This window comes from Daphnia pulex, chromosome 10 (genome assembly GCF_021134715.1).
Source record: "Daphnia pulex isolate KAP4 chromosome 10, ASM2113471v1".
NCBI classification, from domain to species: domain Eukaryota; kingdom Metazoa; phylum Arthropoda; class Branchiopoda; order Diplostraca; family Daphniidae; genus Daphnia; species Daphnia pulex.
This window is the reverse complement of record NC_060026.1, coordinates 14,516,204-14,530,084: the sequence shown is the minus strand read 5'-3', so window position 1 is coordinate 14,530,084 and position 13,881 is coordinate 14,516,204. Positions and strand designations below refer to the sequence as shown.

Below are 13,881 nucleotides of genomic sequence, written 5' to 3'. Positions count from 1 at the left end.
CATTTGGGAATATAAAAATCGTATAATTCTGTTTTCATCAAACACCTATTTATACATCAGTTGAAAGAAAGAATAAACTTTGGTAGGTGAAGAGGCGGGTAAAGGCACTGCAATTCAATGCGCACATTATGGGTTTTGGCGCATATTTTTTTTAAACACCAACAGGGGACTACCAAACAAACATGCAGGCATGCTGAAAAAGACGAATGGTGACATGTACACTAGCGCCAAGCGGTCGTGACACCCATCATTCTTCTGATTTTACATCACGGTGCTGCAGGTAATAAACTTCAATACTACATTCATTCACTTTATTCGTAATTATAATGTTTGGAAACTCGTGATCCGATTTTGGTCCACCAGGTCGAATAACCTCCGGAACTCTCCTTAGGATCGGCTGCTATTCCGGGAGGCTTTAGGTACTTGACGGGCCTTTGAGTTAAGCCGGGCAAGGTGGACTGCTTGAAAATTGCGGGCTTCTTCTTTTTGCCTTCGTATGCAAATGGATTGGCAGGGTAGTCCTTGGTTCCCTTTTCGGTGATGAAAGCCACTTCTGAGGTGAATGGAGGTTCATTCACTTCTTCCTCCTGTTCCGTCTCCGTAAGAAAATCGATATTGGCGACTCCACCTTCGACAGCCACAACAGGTTCATCTTCTACCTCGATGGGTGTTTCAGCATTGATGACCACAACAGGCTCTTCGGCAATACCAAAAGTTACCTGGGGTTCTTCTTCTTCCGTCTCAGGAGCCGTGTTAACTTGTAAGACGCTCACTTCTTCGACAGCCACGATAACAGGTTTCTCCTCATTGTCAGCCGATACTTTGACAATGATAATTTCTCCTACAGGTTCTTCAACATCTGACATGGGCGTCTCTGGTACTACGACAGTCATGGGAAGCATGGAAGATCTAGTCAAGTCCTCTTCGATCTTGGCCACCATCATTTCATCCATGGTGATTGGCAAATCGGTTGTAACTGATACATCGTCTTCGTCGTCGGATGGGGTTTCCTGGACAATTTCAGCCGGAACTGGAAGATCTTCTTTCAAGATTTCCTCAACTTGGGCTGGAACGATTTCATCCTGTGAAACATCAATTGATGATGAAATGATTTCGTCAAGCACTTCGTCAACTTGAGGTGCAACGATTTCGTCGTCTGAAATGTCAGCTTGTGGTGGAACATTGTCGTTCTGTACTAGGTCGTCAACTTGTAGTGCAACGATTTCATCTCGGTCAACGTCGTCTTGAGTTGAAGCGGTCTCATCCTGTACCTTTTTCAAATCAATTTCTGGGATAAGGACTTCTTCTTCGACAACTGGAACAGCAAAGGGGACAGTTTCGGTGACGGCTTCTTCAGTTACCACTTCAGCTCTCGCAGTCTCAACTGCTTTGGCGTATGCGACCTGTTTGTGGACCTCCTCCGGAGTAAGTACTTGTTCCTCCTATGACAAATAGAAATTTTATTATTTGGTTGGCTAATTGAATTGAATTGTTTTATTTGTGTACCGGTGGGCTCTCTCCACGCAGTTTGCGTCGGTGACGCTGGCTATCAGCCAAATTCTTCAAGCGCCGGATGGTGTAGACTGGTTGGACGTTCTCCAAGTCTTGTGTGCTTCTCTTGCGTCGGACTGGAATCGGAAGTGGCTGACCGTAAGGTAAGTAATAGACAACATATTCCTCTCCATTAGCTCCATGAACTTGCGATCCGACCGATTTCCCTCCGCTGCTGCTTCCGCTACTGCTTCCGCCACTTTCACCGCCGACCTTTTTAGGCAAAAAGGCGCTGGAGTCGGTGACCTGGTAGCGACCAATGATGACTGGGTAGTGCTTCTTTTTGGGTGCTTCGTAAGAGGGTGACGATCCAGCATCAGCTCCGTAGGTGTCATCCGGTTTCTTGGCATCGTCGTACGATGAAGACGATGGATACGATTCTTTTTCAGCCGAATAGGACTCTTCTGGCTTTTTCACTTGATCGTAAGCCACTGGTGGTTTACCATAATCATCAATGGGTGAATCGTAATTCTTGGACACTGCCTGGTAACTAGTACTGGACAATTCGACATCATCCTTGTAACCACTAGGGGCGTAATCGTCAGCTGGATAAGTTTCCTTGTAGGCAGGAGTGGTCAGCGGTTCGACTCGGTATCCGTCTGGTTTGTGGGTAGTAGGAGGATACTCGACATATTTACCTGGAGCTTCATAGGCCGGTTCGACGTATTTGGCCGGAGCTGGGCTATCGTAAGTAGCTTCGTACTTTTTAGGAGCTTCATAGGACGGTTCAACGTATTTAGCCGGAGCTGGGCTGTCATAAGTAGCTTCGTACTTTTTAGGAGCTTCGTAGGCCGGTTCAACATATTTGGCTGGAGCTGGGCTGTCGTAAGCAGCGGGAGATTCGTATTTCGTTGGTGGTTCTACGTACCTGTTTGGAGGTTTGTAATAGGCGACGGACGGTGAAGGTGTTCGTGATGGTGGGTTTTCGTATTTCTTGGCTGGCAAGTAATCACGAGTTGGGGTTTCTACATACCGTTTAGGAGCTTCGTAAGCCGCCGATTCGTAGGATGCCTCCGGTGCCTTGTATTTGGTTGTGGCTTGTTCGTAACTTTGAGTCGGCGAGTCGTACGACGCTTCAGGAGCCTTGTACTTGACGGTAACTGGTTCGTAAACGGCAGTCGGGGGGTATGTAGGATATCCGTTTTTAGCAGGAGCTTCATAGGCAGTCGTCGTCCGGTAAGTGGTGGTTGGCGCATCGTAAGACGGAGCTTGTGGTTTGATGGGAATGAAATCACGTTCGACATAGACGGGCGATTTGGGTCCAACGGCTTCGTAGGGTCTGCTGGTTGGTCGGAATTCAGAGTCAGGAGCGACGTAGTCGGACTGCGGCGAGTGGTAGTTTATTTTCGGCGCTTCATCCTTGTAGGAAGATTTGTGGGATGTTTCTCCTCGGTACGGAATCTCATCTCTGAAAACTGGACGATCCGTGCGAGGTGGTTCCTTGTAGGATTCTTCTTTGTAAGCGGGCTCCTTGTAGGCAGGCTCTTTGTAAGATGGGGCAGCTTCGGTGTAGGCAGCCTTGGCTGGTTGTTTGTATTCAGGCTCCTTGTAAGCGGGTTCTTTGTAGGCTGGAGCAGTTTCGGTGTAGGAGGCCTGGGCTGGTTGCTTGTACTCTGGCTCTTTGTAAGCAGTGGCGGACCCTTTGGATGAAGATGGTTCCTTGTATTCGGGTTCTTTGTTGTAGGCTGGTGTTTTGTAATCCTCGGTGTAAGCAGGCTCCTTGTAAGACGGAGATGGTCCCTTGAAAGCTGGTGCTTTGTACTCGACTTCTTTGTAAGCTGGGGCTGATTCCTTGTAGGCCGGGGCGGATTCTTTGTAGGCCGAAGAAGATTCTGCATAGGCCGGAGCGGGCTCTTTGTAGGCAGGTTCCTTGTAGGCCGGAGCAGGCTCTTTGTAGGCGGGCTCCTTGTAGGCGGGCTCCTTGTAGGCGGGCTCCTTGTATTCCGGCTCCGTGTAAGCAGGCTCTTTGTAAGATTGAGATGGTCCCTTGAAAGCTGGTGCTTTGTACTCATCCTTGTAGGCTTGAGCAGTTTCCTTATAGGCCGGGGCTGATTCCTTGTAGGACTGGGTTGATTCTTTATAGGCTGGAGCCTCCGTGTAGGCTGGGGCTGATTCCTTATAGGTGGATGCAGGTTCTTTGTAGGCCGGTGCAGGTTCCTTATAGGCCGGGGCTGGTTCTTTGTAAGCTGGCGCTGATTCTTTGTAGGCCGGTGCGGAATCCGTGTATTTCACTGAAGAGTAGTCCTTGGCGGCTGCTGGATTGGTTCTCAGCTGGTCATCGACGGCATCACGACTGGCGGCGCTCCACGATCGGACAAACTGCAGGTAGTCCTCATAAACATGCTTGGACGGAATGGGGCTGCGGATGTATCCCACTTCGTAAGGCTTCAAGTGAAAAGCGAAAAAGAGAAAGCAATCAACATCAATTTCGCCTGTTCGCTCGGTTTTCTCATTTAGAAATTAGACAATATGGAGGTGTTCTACTTACTGGACCGAAAAGTTGAGTGTAGACATAGGGGCCGTCGTATTCTTGTTTGGGCTCTTGTTTGTGTCCTCTGTCGTTGGAAACTGAACGGGAAGAGGGAGCCGGAACGCGGGATTCCGTGGATTGTCTAGCCTCAACTGCGATGTTGTCGTAATCTTCAATAATCTTTCGATTGCCCCAATCTTGGGCCGATCTTCTGGTGTTGGTGGGTCTCTGGGCCGAGCGGCGCTTGCGTCTACCAGCGAAATTGGCCCAGTCGACATCGTTATTGAAATTTTCAAAGAAACTGCCGATCGATGGGAAACCCAATTCGGATGGTGATGGCGGCGCTTCCAGCGATCTCTTGGCGAATTGACTCGTTGGCGACTCAAAGTTGAGGAAACGAGAGTTGGCGTACGAGTTGCGGTAGTTTTGGTGATCAGCTCCCTGCTGGGCGTACTGCGGCTGCTGGGCGTACTGCGGCTGCTCATATTGGCGTCCCTGCGATGGTTGCTCAACCTGGCCTGGCCAACCCACCAAATTCTTTTGGATCATTTCTTGGAATATAGAAAATGGCTGGGCAACTTGCGGTGGTCCGTACGCTTGGGTGTCTTCGTAAGATCGAGCGCTTTCTACTGCTGGTGCCGCTTGATTGGCTGGCTGGAACGGTTGCTGCTGAGGCTCCTGTGCAGGTTGAGGGTTGTTAGGAGCCGACTGGATCTGTGGAGCAGGACCGTTGAACGGAGAGAAAGATTCTTCGTGCTGTGGAGCAGATTGGGGTTGAATGGGACTGCTGTAAAATGCAGCTCGGGACTGTTGAACAGGAGAGTATTGTTGTTGGGCGGGTTGTTGTTGTTGAGCAGGAGCGTACTGTTGTGGGGCGGGTTGTTGAACAGGAGCGCTGTAAGGAGTGAATGGCTGTGCAGTGGGTTGAGGCTGAGCAGGAGCGTTGTAAGGAGTAAACTGCTGTGAAGCCGATTGTTGAGCAGGAGCGCTGTGAGGAGCGTACTGCTGTGGAGCGGGCTGGGATTGTTGAACAGGAACGAACTGTGAAGGAATGAATGGCTGTGCAGTGGGTTGAGGCTGAGCAGGAGCGCTGTAAGAAGTAAACTGCTGTGGAGGTGGTTGTTGAGCAGGAGCGTTGTTGGGAGTGTATTGTTGTTGAACAGGGCCATTGTAAGGAGTGAAAGATGCGCGAGCAGCTTGCTGATCTGCATTGTTAAATGGATTAAAAGACGCCGGAGCAGATGTGGGTTGAGGTGATGGCAATGGCTGCGAGGCTTGGTTATTGTAAGGAGTGAAATATTGAGGCTGCGGTGGGGGGATATTGAAAGAAGGGAAAGATGCGGATGCAGATTGTGGCTCAGCACTGGTGAACGGAGTAAAAGTTTCGGCGACAGATGTAGGCTGAGCAGCAGGCAATTGCTGCGATGACTGGTCATTAAAAGTGGTGAAAGACTGGGAACTAGGTTGCTGGGGCTGCTGCTGGACAGGAGCGTTGTAAGGGACGAAAGATTGCGCCGGCTCTGGGTTGTTGCTCGTAGTGAAAGACGTCGGAAGAGATGCCTGAACAGGTGTGGGTTGCGGAAGAGACGATGTCTGGGAGACTTGGCCGTTGTACGAAGTGAAAGATGCTGGAACAGACGTCTGCTGATTAACTGGAACGCTGTACGGAAGGAACGGAATTGGAATGGGGAGAGACGGAGTGAACTGTTTGAAAAGAATCGGCGATTCCGTCGGTGGTTCAGGTGTCGAATCGGTTGAACTCTGAACGTCCACCTCGTTGAGATGTGGCGACGAATCGTGATGGTTCACAGCGCGGTGCTCCGGTTCCAGCGGAACGTTATTTCCGAGTGGAATGAAGGCGGAAGAACCGACAATCGGCTGGAATTGGCGACTGGGTCGGATGTGTTCCTTGAGTGCTACGAATTTCGGCCAGGCGACACCTTCCGATGGCTCCTGATGCAGTTGGCGATGGAGAATGGCGTTGCGCAAGCCACCGAACGTGAATGGATTTCCAGTAGCAAACATCCGCTTTTGAATGGTTTTGGCTTCGCTCAAGTTGATTGCCATCAGCATGAGCCAAAGTGAGAGCACCATTGTTACCTGTATCACACACGCAGAAAAAGAAACCAGCAGAAAAAGAAAGATTGAATTCATTACGATCCGTATAGAGTCGCAAGCCGCAAAGACCATCTGTTATCCGATCGGTGTCTCGTGAGAATCTACACAATTATCAGCTTTCCTTTTCGAAAATAAGTTTCCCAAACAAGGCCCAGTTCTCTTTTTAATTTTTTTCCTTTTTCAGAAATTTTGCACCGATATTTAATAACAGAGCAGGAAGAATTATTGAGCCTGGCGGAATATTTTACTGGTCCACATTCCACGTACCGATCGTTTTAACCAGAAAGAGAGAAAAGACATCAAAATTGCTAGGTATGGAAAACGTTTCACCCTGTGTGTGTGTGTGTTTTTTTATATCTTTTTCTTTTTCAAATATGAGCTTCTTTGTCTCTTGTTTGGATACATATATCCATGTGCAAATCATTCCGGCTTGACCACACTGCGCGCACATTGAATTGGAAAAACCGCAGACGCAGATGCGGCGGCCGGATATCGACCAACGACCTACATTTGTCCCGAAAAAAAAAAAGTTTCCATTTCCCAGTGAATTCTATCATCAGAAAATGTCGAGGAAAATAACTGGGCGAAAGATGAAGATGATGGGAAATGGTGCGCCCGCTTCTTTATTTCCATATGAAATTGTTCCAGTGAAAATGGTCGACTCCGTGAGCTGAATTATAGAAATGCTAATGCGGATTCGGAGCTGCTGCCAGAGCGGATTAGGGACTCGACAGAAATGTCACGAATGGGTGATGGATGACAGCGGGAAAAATTCTTTCCTTATTATTAGATTCGAGCGGATTTGAGTCCGTAGTAGTTGAATTTTTCTTGACACCAATTAAAAACCCATTTTTCATTGAAATTTTTTAATTCTTCCAGACTTCCACGAATTTTTCCCTGTTGCATCTCAAATTTGTGGTTTCCCATAAAAGATCCTCCCCCCTATTTTATTCACTAAAAACAAACACGACGAAAATGAAACAAAAAGACAAAGGACCGCGGAAATCAAATAAATTCGACCTACTGTTCCAAATTTCCTGAGCTACAAGGAAATTAAAACTAATCAAATGTTTTGTTATTTAGAAGGACTTACGCTTTGGGACAGTCGAAGCCCCATGATGATTTCGGAGACTTGATGCACTAATCGATCGAATCCGACGATGAAACCAATTTCCCAGTGAACCTGTTTGCGGCGATTTGTTAACTGTCGCTGGATTATTTTATTTTTTTATTTGGCTGGGATGTCGGTGAGTTGTTGTTGTTGTTGTTGTCGATGCCGAAGACGTTGTCTGACTGTGGTACTCATTGCCTGCCCCCCGCTTTTATATAGGTTTCTCCATTGTGGAAAGTCTCTTTGGCGGATGGACGAATCCAGGTGAATGGCAATGGAGGAGGTACACACACACACACACACACCGTGTACATCGATGTATGTGGAGTACACGTACCTGCATGGAACATCTGAGAGCAAAACGGCTGGAGCTCGTGCCACGCAGAGAGAAATCAGATGAGCGGGCGACCGTGGCGGCTATCAGCAGCAGCAGCCGCATGGAAAGAAGAAAAGTGAAACCATCGCTTGGATTTGAAGAACGAGTCTCCTCCTCCATTTGTTTTGGCGTCCAGCATTTGAAATTGGTCGTATTTTCTTCTTAGAAAAAAAAACAACAGCAGCTGGCCAGCCCGTTGCTGCCGTGGTGGCCAGCATTTGCTTTCGCCAAACCGAGAGGCAGTGGGGGTATTATAGTCAAAGTTATGGCGCATCTCATCATCATAATCGGCCGCAGACGACACAGGCGACTGTCGTTGTCTCACGCTCCTCATCATGGCGACCTCCCACGGTTGTCATTAAAGAGACGGCCGTTAATGCGTTGGATATTTTCGCAGAGCCGCTCAGTCGCACGATATCGTAAACTTGTAATTTGTTTCCACCCATTATAGATCTTGTTTTGATTAGATAATGATACAGAGCGAGGGCAGAATCGTTTGTCGAGCGTGAATTTCTCGATCCGGCTTTCGCTCTCGCTGTGTATAATATTCCCGGTGAGATATTAGTTGATGTCTAAAAATAAGAATTTTTTGGCTGGTGTGGTCAGCCCTGTTTAAAAAACCTCGGGAAACAAAAAGTTAAGGAATTTCTTTCGGTCGGTCTCTATACTTTTTTCTTTCGAATTTTTACGAGCTCCAGATGTTTTTGGCGTGCCCGTCATTCAGCCAGGCATAATAGTGGCACGGTGACTCTTTATTTTTTTTTTGTTCTTTCTTTCACAGTCTGTTTAACCAATGGGCCATTATGCATCCCGGTCGTCGTCGTCGGCTGTGTGTGTGTGTGTATCTCATTTCACCTGATGTCGTCATGCCGAGATTCAAGTTGGAAAACAGAAGACCACCACATCCTCTCTCTCTCTCTCTTTTTTCTTGGAAAATTGAGTTAGTTCCATTGTCCATCCGTCCCCAGAAAGAGAAACATGCTACAGATATTCGTAAGTGGACGACTTATTATTTAGCGCCGCTTGAAAATTTATTATTCAACAGAAAAATGTTTGACTTTCTTTCTTTGCCAGTTTCATTTTAACCGTACTTTCCGTAAAGTAATGAGCTCCATTTTTCTGTCTCCGTTTCCACAGGACTCAAGTCATTAAAAATTTGGAGGGGCTCGCGACTTGAGAATGGACCCATTTTGGCAGCTACAACCGACCAGCAACAGTTCAATAAAAGAAAGTTAAGATTATTGAGTCGTCAAGATCGACACTACACACTCAAGGTACGTTAATAGCCACAGGTGGTATGGCAAGAGTTGCTTCTTCCATCTGCAATAGACCATATAGAAAATAAGCTTCGATGAATTATCGGTCTGCGATAGAAAATCTAGCGAGAAATGAAACAGATTCCTAGAGCTGAAACTCTTATCACTGTAATTTATAGCATTTTGTCTTGATTTAATGTAATGTTACATTTTCTGCCGAATTCTCTTTTGTTACTTTCTTTCGCCACGCAAAGAATCCGTGACGCTGTGGATGTTCAAAACTGCGTGTAAAACCAATCGTTCAGCCTGCCTTTTCTCTTTTTTCTTCTTCTTCTTTCCTTCCGCTATATGCGATAAGCATCTTTTTATCTGGGACATTCTGGTAGGTCGTCGTATAGCATACGTTAAGATCTTTTGCGTTCCTCATCTTTTTCATTTTTCCCGCGCTATGCTATTACCCTGTTTTAATCGTCGGGGAATAACAACGAATTAAGAGTTTCTTAACTTTATCGTTGTTGAGTACTTTACGCCAATTAAATAACACAGGGCAGCATCGCGATGCGTGGGGGGGTTCGTACCTTCGAGTACTTTTCGAGGTGAAACTCGTTTGGGAACCTTGTGTAAAAGACGGCGCAAAGAGAGATTACTACTCTAATTATGTCAGACCAGAGCAAATACGAAATGCGACCGAATCCATTGGTGGATATTGTCGCCAATAAAATCCGCCGATCCGTTTCGTTAGACATGAGTCCATCGTTAGCGATGGCCAGATCACGGTTGGTTGGTATTGTCTCTGAATTGAGCAATTGTCGTGATCAGCAACGGAACTTATTGATGGAAAAGACATCACTCTTCTTTTTCTTTCATTTCGTCTGGTTTTCTTTCAAACCTAAAACACATAACGGAACGGAAAGTTAGGCCCAAAAAGAGAGAAAGCCCTCGTGTCTTGTATTTCTTTTCTTCTTTTTTTTTTGTTGTTCCGAGACAAAACCGAAATAACCGAAAGCTGACAAGAACTCATATCGTCCATCAGCTTTATTTCAAAAAAAAAGGAGGCAAAACCATTCCGTATTCCGGCGGACTAAAAAGGAAAAAAAAAAGACTCTCACCTTGTTTAAAGGGCCGTTAATGTGGGTAAGAAACATTTGAACGAGAAAAAAAGGTAATTGGGTCACTTCTCAAGTGAACATTGCAAGGAAGAAACAAGAGAGAAAAAAGTGGGAAAAAATTGTTTATGACAGCGGTGGTCTACGTACCTTATTGTGCGAGTTGAAATCGCGAGAAAGTTTTTTCTTCTTCTTCTTCTTGGAATTTTTAGTTTTTATTTTTCCGGTTTAGTGAATTTTCCGAGTCGGGGCCAAAATGGGAAGTACTTCTATCTTCAATATCTGATGATAATGGAGTTGTAATACATGTGTACGTACCCGACTTATAGTAGAAGAAAAAACACATATCCCGCCGAGTGTGCAATAAGCAAAGAAATAAGAAAACAATACATTATTCGCCCATAGTACTGTGCAGACACAACATTAGACATTAGATATATATAAAACGTCAGCAGTTGTGCGCAGGGTCCTGCTTGTCGGCTAGCCCCGAATAAGAACAAGCGGCAGATGGTCTAATTGCGACGTTGGAAGTTCGTGCTCGCCCCCAAACTCGAAAAGGAAATTATGTGTGCCCAACAAAAAGCACTTTTGTGCGTGCCTGTTTAATGCAATAACCCAAGTTGTTGCCCAATCATTAATTAGTTTCTGCCCCTTGCAGGGCATCCCATTTTTATTGCCCGATCGACGTTTGGCTTTTCTCTTCCAAAAAAAGACAAATGGCGTGGATTAGCGAAATAAAAAAGAAGTTTCACTCTATCGGCTCAAAAGAAGATTCTCTAATTTTAATTCCTGTGGAAACCGATAAGCCTTAACCAACTAAAAAACCGCGAGAATGTGGCGGGGTTTTTTTTCTTCTTCGTCCAAAATCCTCAATGAACGCTTTCTATCCCTACACACACCAGCAGTTCTCGATTCACTCTTGATCTGAAGCTCCGACGGCACCAGATTCGCCGCTCTTAGCGTGCGAATTTTGTCCTTTGTTTTCAATTTTGGTGGATTCTTTTCTCTCATTTTCACTTTGTTTTCTCTTAAGCTACGACACACACACGTTCCATTCTCGACTTTTATTTGAAATTTTAGGCTTTACATTAGAGGAAGAAAATGAATGACGGCCGCTGTTGCATGTTCACATTAGAAGCGACCATTTTGTCAGAGAAAATTTGACAGTAATGTCAGTGTATGGTAATTACGCCTCTTGGTGGTCGGTGTTGTAGTTGCCGGCCCACCACAGCTTGACAGAGTTCTCCCTCGATTGGTGCCGTGCTGAAGGCTCGTCATCGATTTCACAGTCGGACGACTCGCTGCCGCTACTGTCGTGAACTGAATCGTCGAGCCGACAGGTTAGATGCCGCTGGCCGGAACTAGTGGCCACTAAGGGCAGCCATGGATGAAAGCTGAATAATTATGCAAAGAATAGAAATTTAGAAAAATAAGTCCAAAAATAATAATCAAATAGAATATGGGGGAGCTAATGATCGCAGAGAAGATAATAATAAAAAAAAAGAGTGAAAGTCATTGACTTGGCCTCAAGTGCGGACTGCGTAATAACTCTTTTGGCGTTGTTGCATCAACAACTGAACACGACCAAACGGCCTTGCGATTCAAAATTAGTCGAAGCTCTCACCTGACACCGTTCGTACAGTCGTCGTTCACTCTGCAACGAAACCTTTCCGGCAGCGATTTCATGGACAACAAAGGACTTTCGCTAGCGCTCGTTTCCACTCCCATTTGGGTGTCCCAAATTGTCACGCAGCCGCTCGTGTCTCCTGTTGTGGGAAAAATAAATAAAAAAATTACAATAAAAGAAAAATTGGAAACACACAAACGCAGCGGCGAAGGCAAGGTAGTAGGCATGATTATTGTATGCATATTCTAAGCCCGCCCTCCCGGCTTCTTGGTGGAAAAGCCGATTAAACATGGAAGATGCGGCGCCATCATGGCGTAATCCAACGAGTTCTTTGGACCCGATTCGGGGAAAGTTTTGCCGTACCACTGATGAGGTAATGCCCGCTGGGATCCAAATCGAAATAGATTCGCTGGTTCGTCTCAACCGTCCTGTTCATAGTGTAGAGCACCTGACCTGGATTGCGTAGATCCCAACTGTGCAAAGAAACAAACAAAAAAAAGGGGTAAAAATTTACGTACGTCTACTATACTCGTAGGGGTTTCTATATTTATTATCATTTTTTATTGAGTCAACTAGGAATTGGATAATATACGTAGATACGTACCATAGTATCTCCGGATCTTTTCTTCCTCCACTGTACAATACCATACCGTCGGGAGAGAATTTGAGATGAGTTACGCCTCCTCGATGGCCCTCCAAGACACACAGGGCCGTGCCTTCAGGCTCCGAATACAATCCTGTGTAATATGTGTGAGTGTAATGATATGTAACCGCATCCAGTCGTTTGGTTTCGTCATTACGTAGGATATCACTTCAGTTATTATGATTATTATTATTACCGATCGTTTTCAGATAACTAGCAGCCGCGTAAACCGAGGGAAGGGCCGCGTTCACCGCGATGCACGATATAATTCCCGATTGGCTTGCTGACAATCCATCGGTAGCTGGTCGATGTCGACATACAAAATGAACATGATTACGTATACAACAATGTATCAAAAAAACTTTCGTTTAACCGAACTGAATTATTATTCTCACATTTGGTCAGACGGATTTGGCAATTTCTGCCTGGCACCTGGACGTCAAAGACACGAACGCACTTGTCAAAACCGCAATACAATTTTTCTCCGTCTGGACTGATGCACAAACTGTTGGCTGCTTCTACTTCGTCGACGCTTTCAATTCAAATTTTAAAAAAATCTCAAATAATTAACAAGGGTTTTTATTTATTACTTATTGTAAGCTCGGTATGTGGCTGCCAAACTTCCTTTGTAAGCATCCCACAGGTGAGTTGGACTGCCTTTGGATGAGCTAGCCAGCAGGCATGTTTCTGGATTCCATGAAGACATATGGGGGTGCCAGCAGTAGTCATAGATGATTTCTCCTTCTTTGATCCTCAAAGATGGTGAAAGCTCAGTCGTGGAACATCCCTGGAAGGTTGTCTTGTGGCTGTTGTAGAGATCAGCAGGCAGATCAAACAGCCTCAGAAGGCCGTCATCAGCACATGTCAAAAGGCACGTTCCATCAGGTGACCATTTACAACCTTTCAAAAATCCTTGTGATTTGTTATTTTCAAATTCCTTTTTAGTTCCACAAATTAGTGTCCACTGCGTATCAAACTGATACTCAGGATAGTACACCGGTTCGGCAATTGTTTCCTGAAGTGCAACCTCCTCAACAACCACAGCTTCCTGCAGTTCGACAACGCCTTCAACCACGTCTTCTTGTAACACACTTGGTGGCTCGCCATCATGAGCCATTTCACTTGAAACCTCTTCCATTGCAGATTCCATCACTTTAGAATATCATGAAGGTAAAGCAAGAAGCAACAATTTAAAAGAAACCACGTGATGTTGTTGATGCAACAAGAATTTTTAAATATTGACATTTCAAACATTGTCGTCTGCAACAGCCGAAAAGGTTTGGCAACCACCAACTAGAGTTGCAGAAACTTTGTTTACTCTACTGCAAATAAAAAGTAGCCACTTTCATATAAAGCCGACCACAATGTGCGTATTTTTGCCTTATCAAATTACGTAGTGGGAATTTCCCTGAATTATTTCTTGAAAATAAATTCAAGAAAATCGTGTTTTCACAATATTTTACGTGCCATCTAGCGGCGGCCAATTAAGACTGAATGAATTTTCATTATCATATTGCAGGGCGTTTTGGGATTCGGCTGCTTTCCCTCTCTTGCCTGTTACTTTCAGTCTGAAAAAAAGTTTTCGACAAATATCCCATTGAGAAGCACTGGGGAAAGAAAAGG

General features: G+C 45.5%; 2 protein-coding genes and 1 long non-coding RNA gene across 7 annotated transcripts; 1 reads left to right on the top strand and 2 right to left on the bottom strand.

Moving 5' to 3' along the window:
- Positions 1-2: 2 nt before the first annotated feature.
- Positions 3-7,363, bottom strand: LOC124203928 (protein piccolo-like). Of its 3 annotated transcripts, none has more exons than XM_046600824.1 (5): positions 7,233-7,363; positions 4,040-6,121; positions 1,507-3,936; positions 1,272-1,442; positions 3-1,082 (listed from the first exon to the last, which is right to left on the bottom strand). In XM_046600824.1, exons 1-5 carry the CDS (start codon positions 7,254-7,256, stop codon positions 312-314), a joined length of 5,478 nt encoding a protein of 1,825 aa, XP_046456780.1. In that variant the 5' UTR covers positions 7,257-7,363; the 3' UTR covers positions 3-311. The 3 variants fall into 3 exon arrangements, with proteins under 3 accessions (XP_046456780.1, XP_046456779.1, XP_046456777.1); XM_046600823.1 differs by having other exon boundaries at positions 3-1,442; positions 4,040-4,842; positions 4,882-6,121; XM_046600821.1 differs by having other exon boundaries at positions 3-1,442.
- On the top strand, positions 7,244-12,758 carry LOC124203941. Of its 3 annotated transcripts, XR_006878682.1 has the most exons (6): positions 7,244-7,386; positions 7,470-8,053; positions 8,408-8,619; positions 8,764-8,900; positions 12,468-12,607; positions 12,664-12,758. It is a non-coding gene; the product is annotated as an uncharacterized LOC124203941 (long non-coding RNA). The 3 variants fall into 3 exon arrangements; XR_006878680.1 differs by having other exon boundaries at positions 7,470-8,619; XR_006878681.1 differs by having other exon boundaries at positions 7,470-8,619; positions 12,468-12,595; positions 12,664-12,743.
- LOC124203937 (telomerase Cajal body protein 1-like) lies at positions 11,038-13,408 on the bottom strand. Its single transcript, XM_046600841.1, has 7 exons — positions 12,849-13,408; positions 12,654-12,790; positions 12,455-12,559; positions 12,220-12,352; positions 11,979-12,088; positions 11,613-11,754; positions 11,038-11,382 (listed from the first exon to the last, which is right to left on the bottom strand). Exons 1-7 carry the CDS (start codon positions 13,406-13,408, stop codon positions 11,175-11,177), a joined length of 1,395 nt encoding a protein of 464 aa, XP_046456797.1. The 3' UTR covers positions 11,038-11,174.
- Between the last annotated feature and the right edge of the window lie 473 nt (positions 13,409-13,881).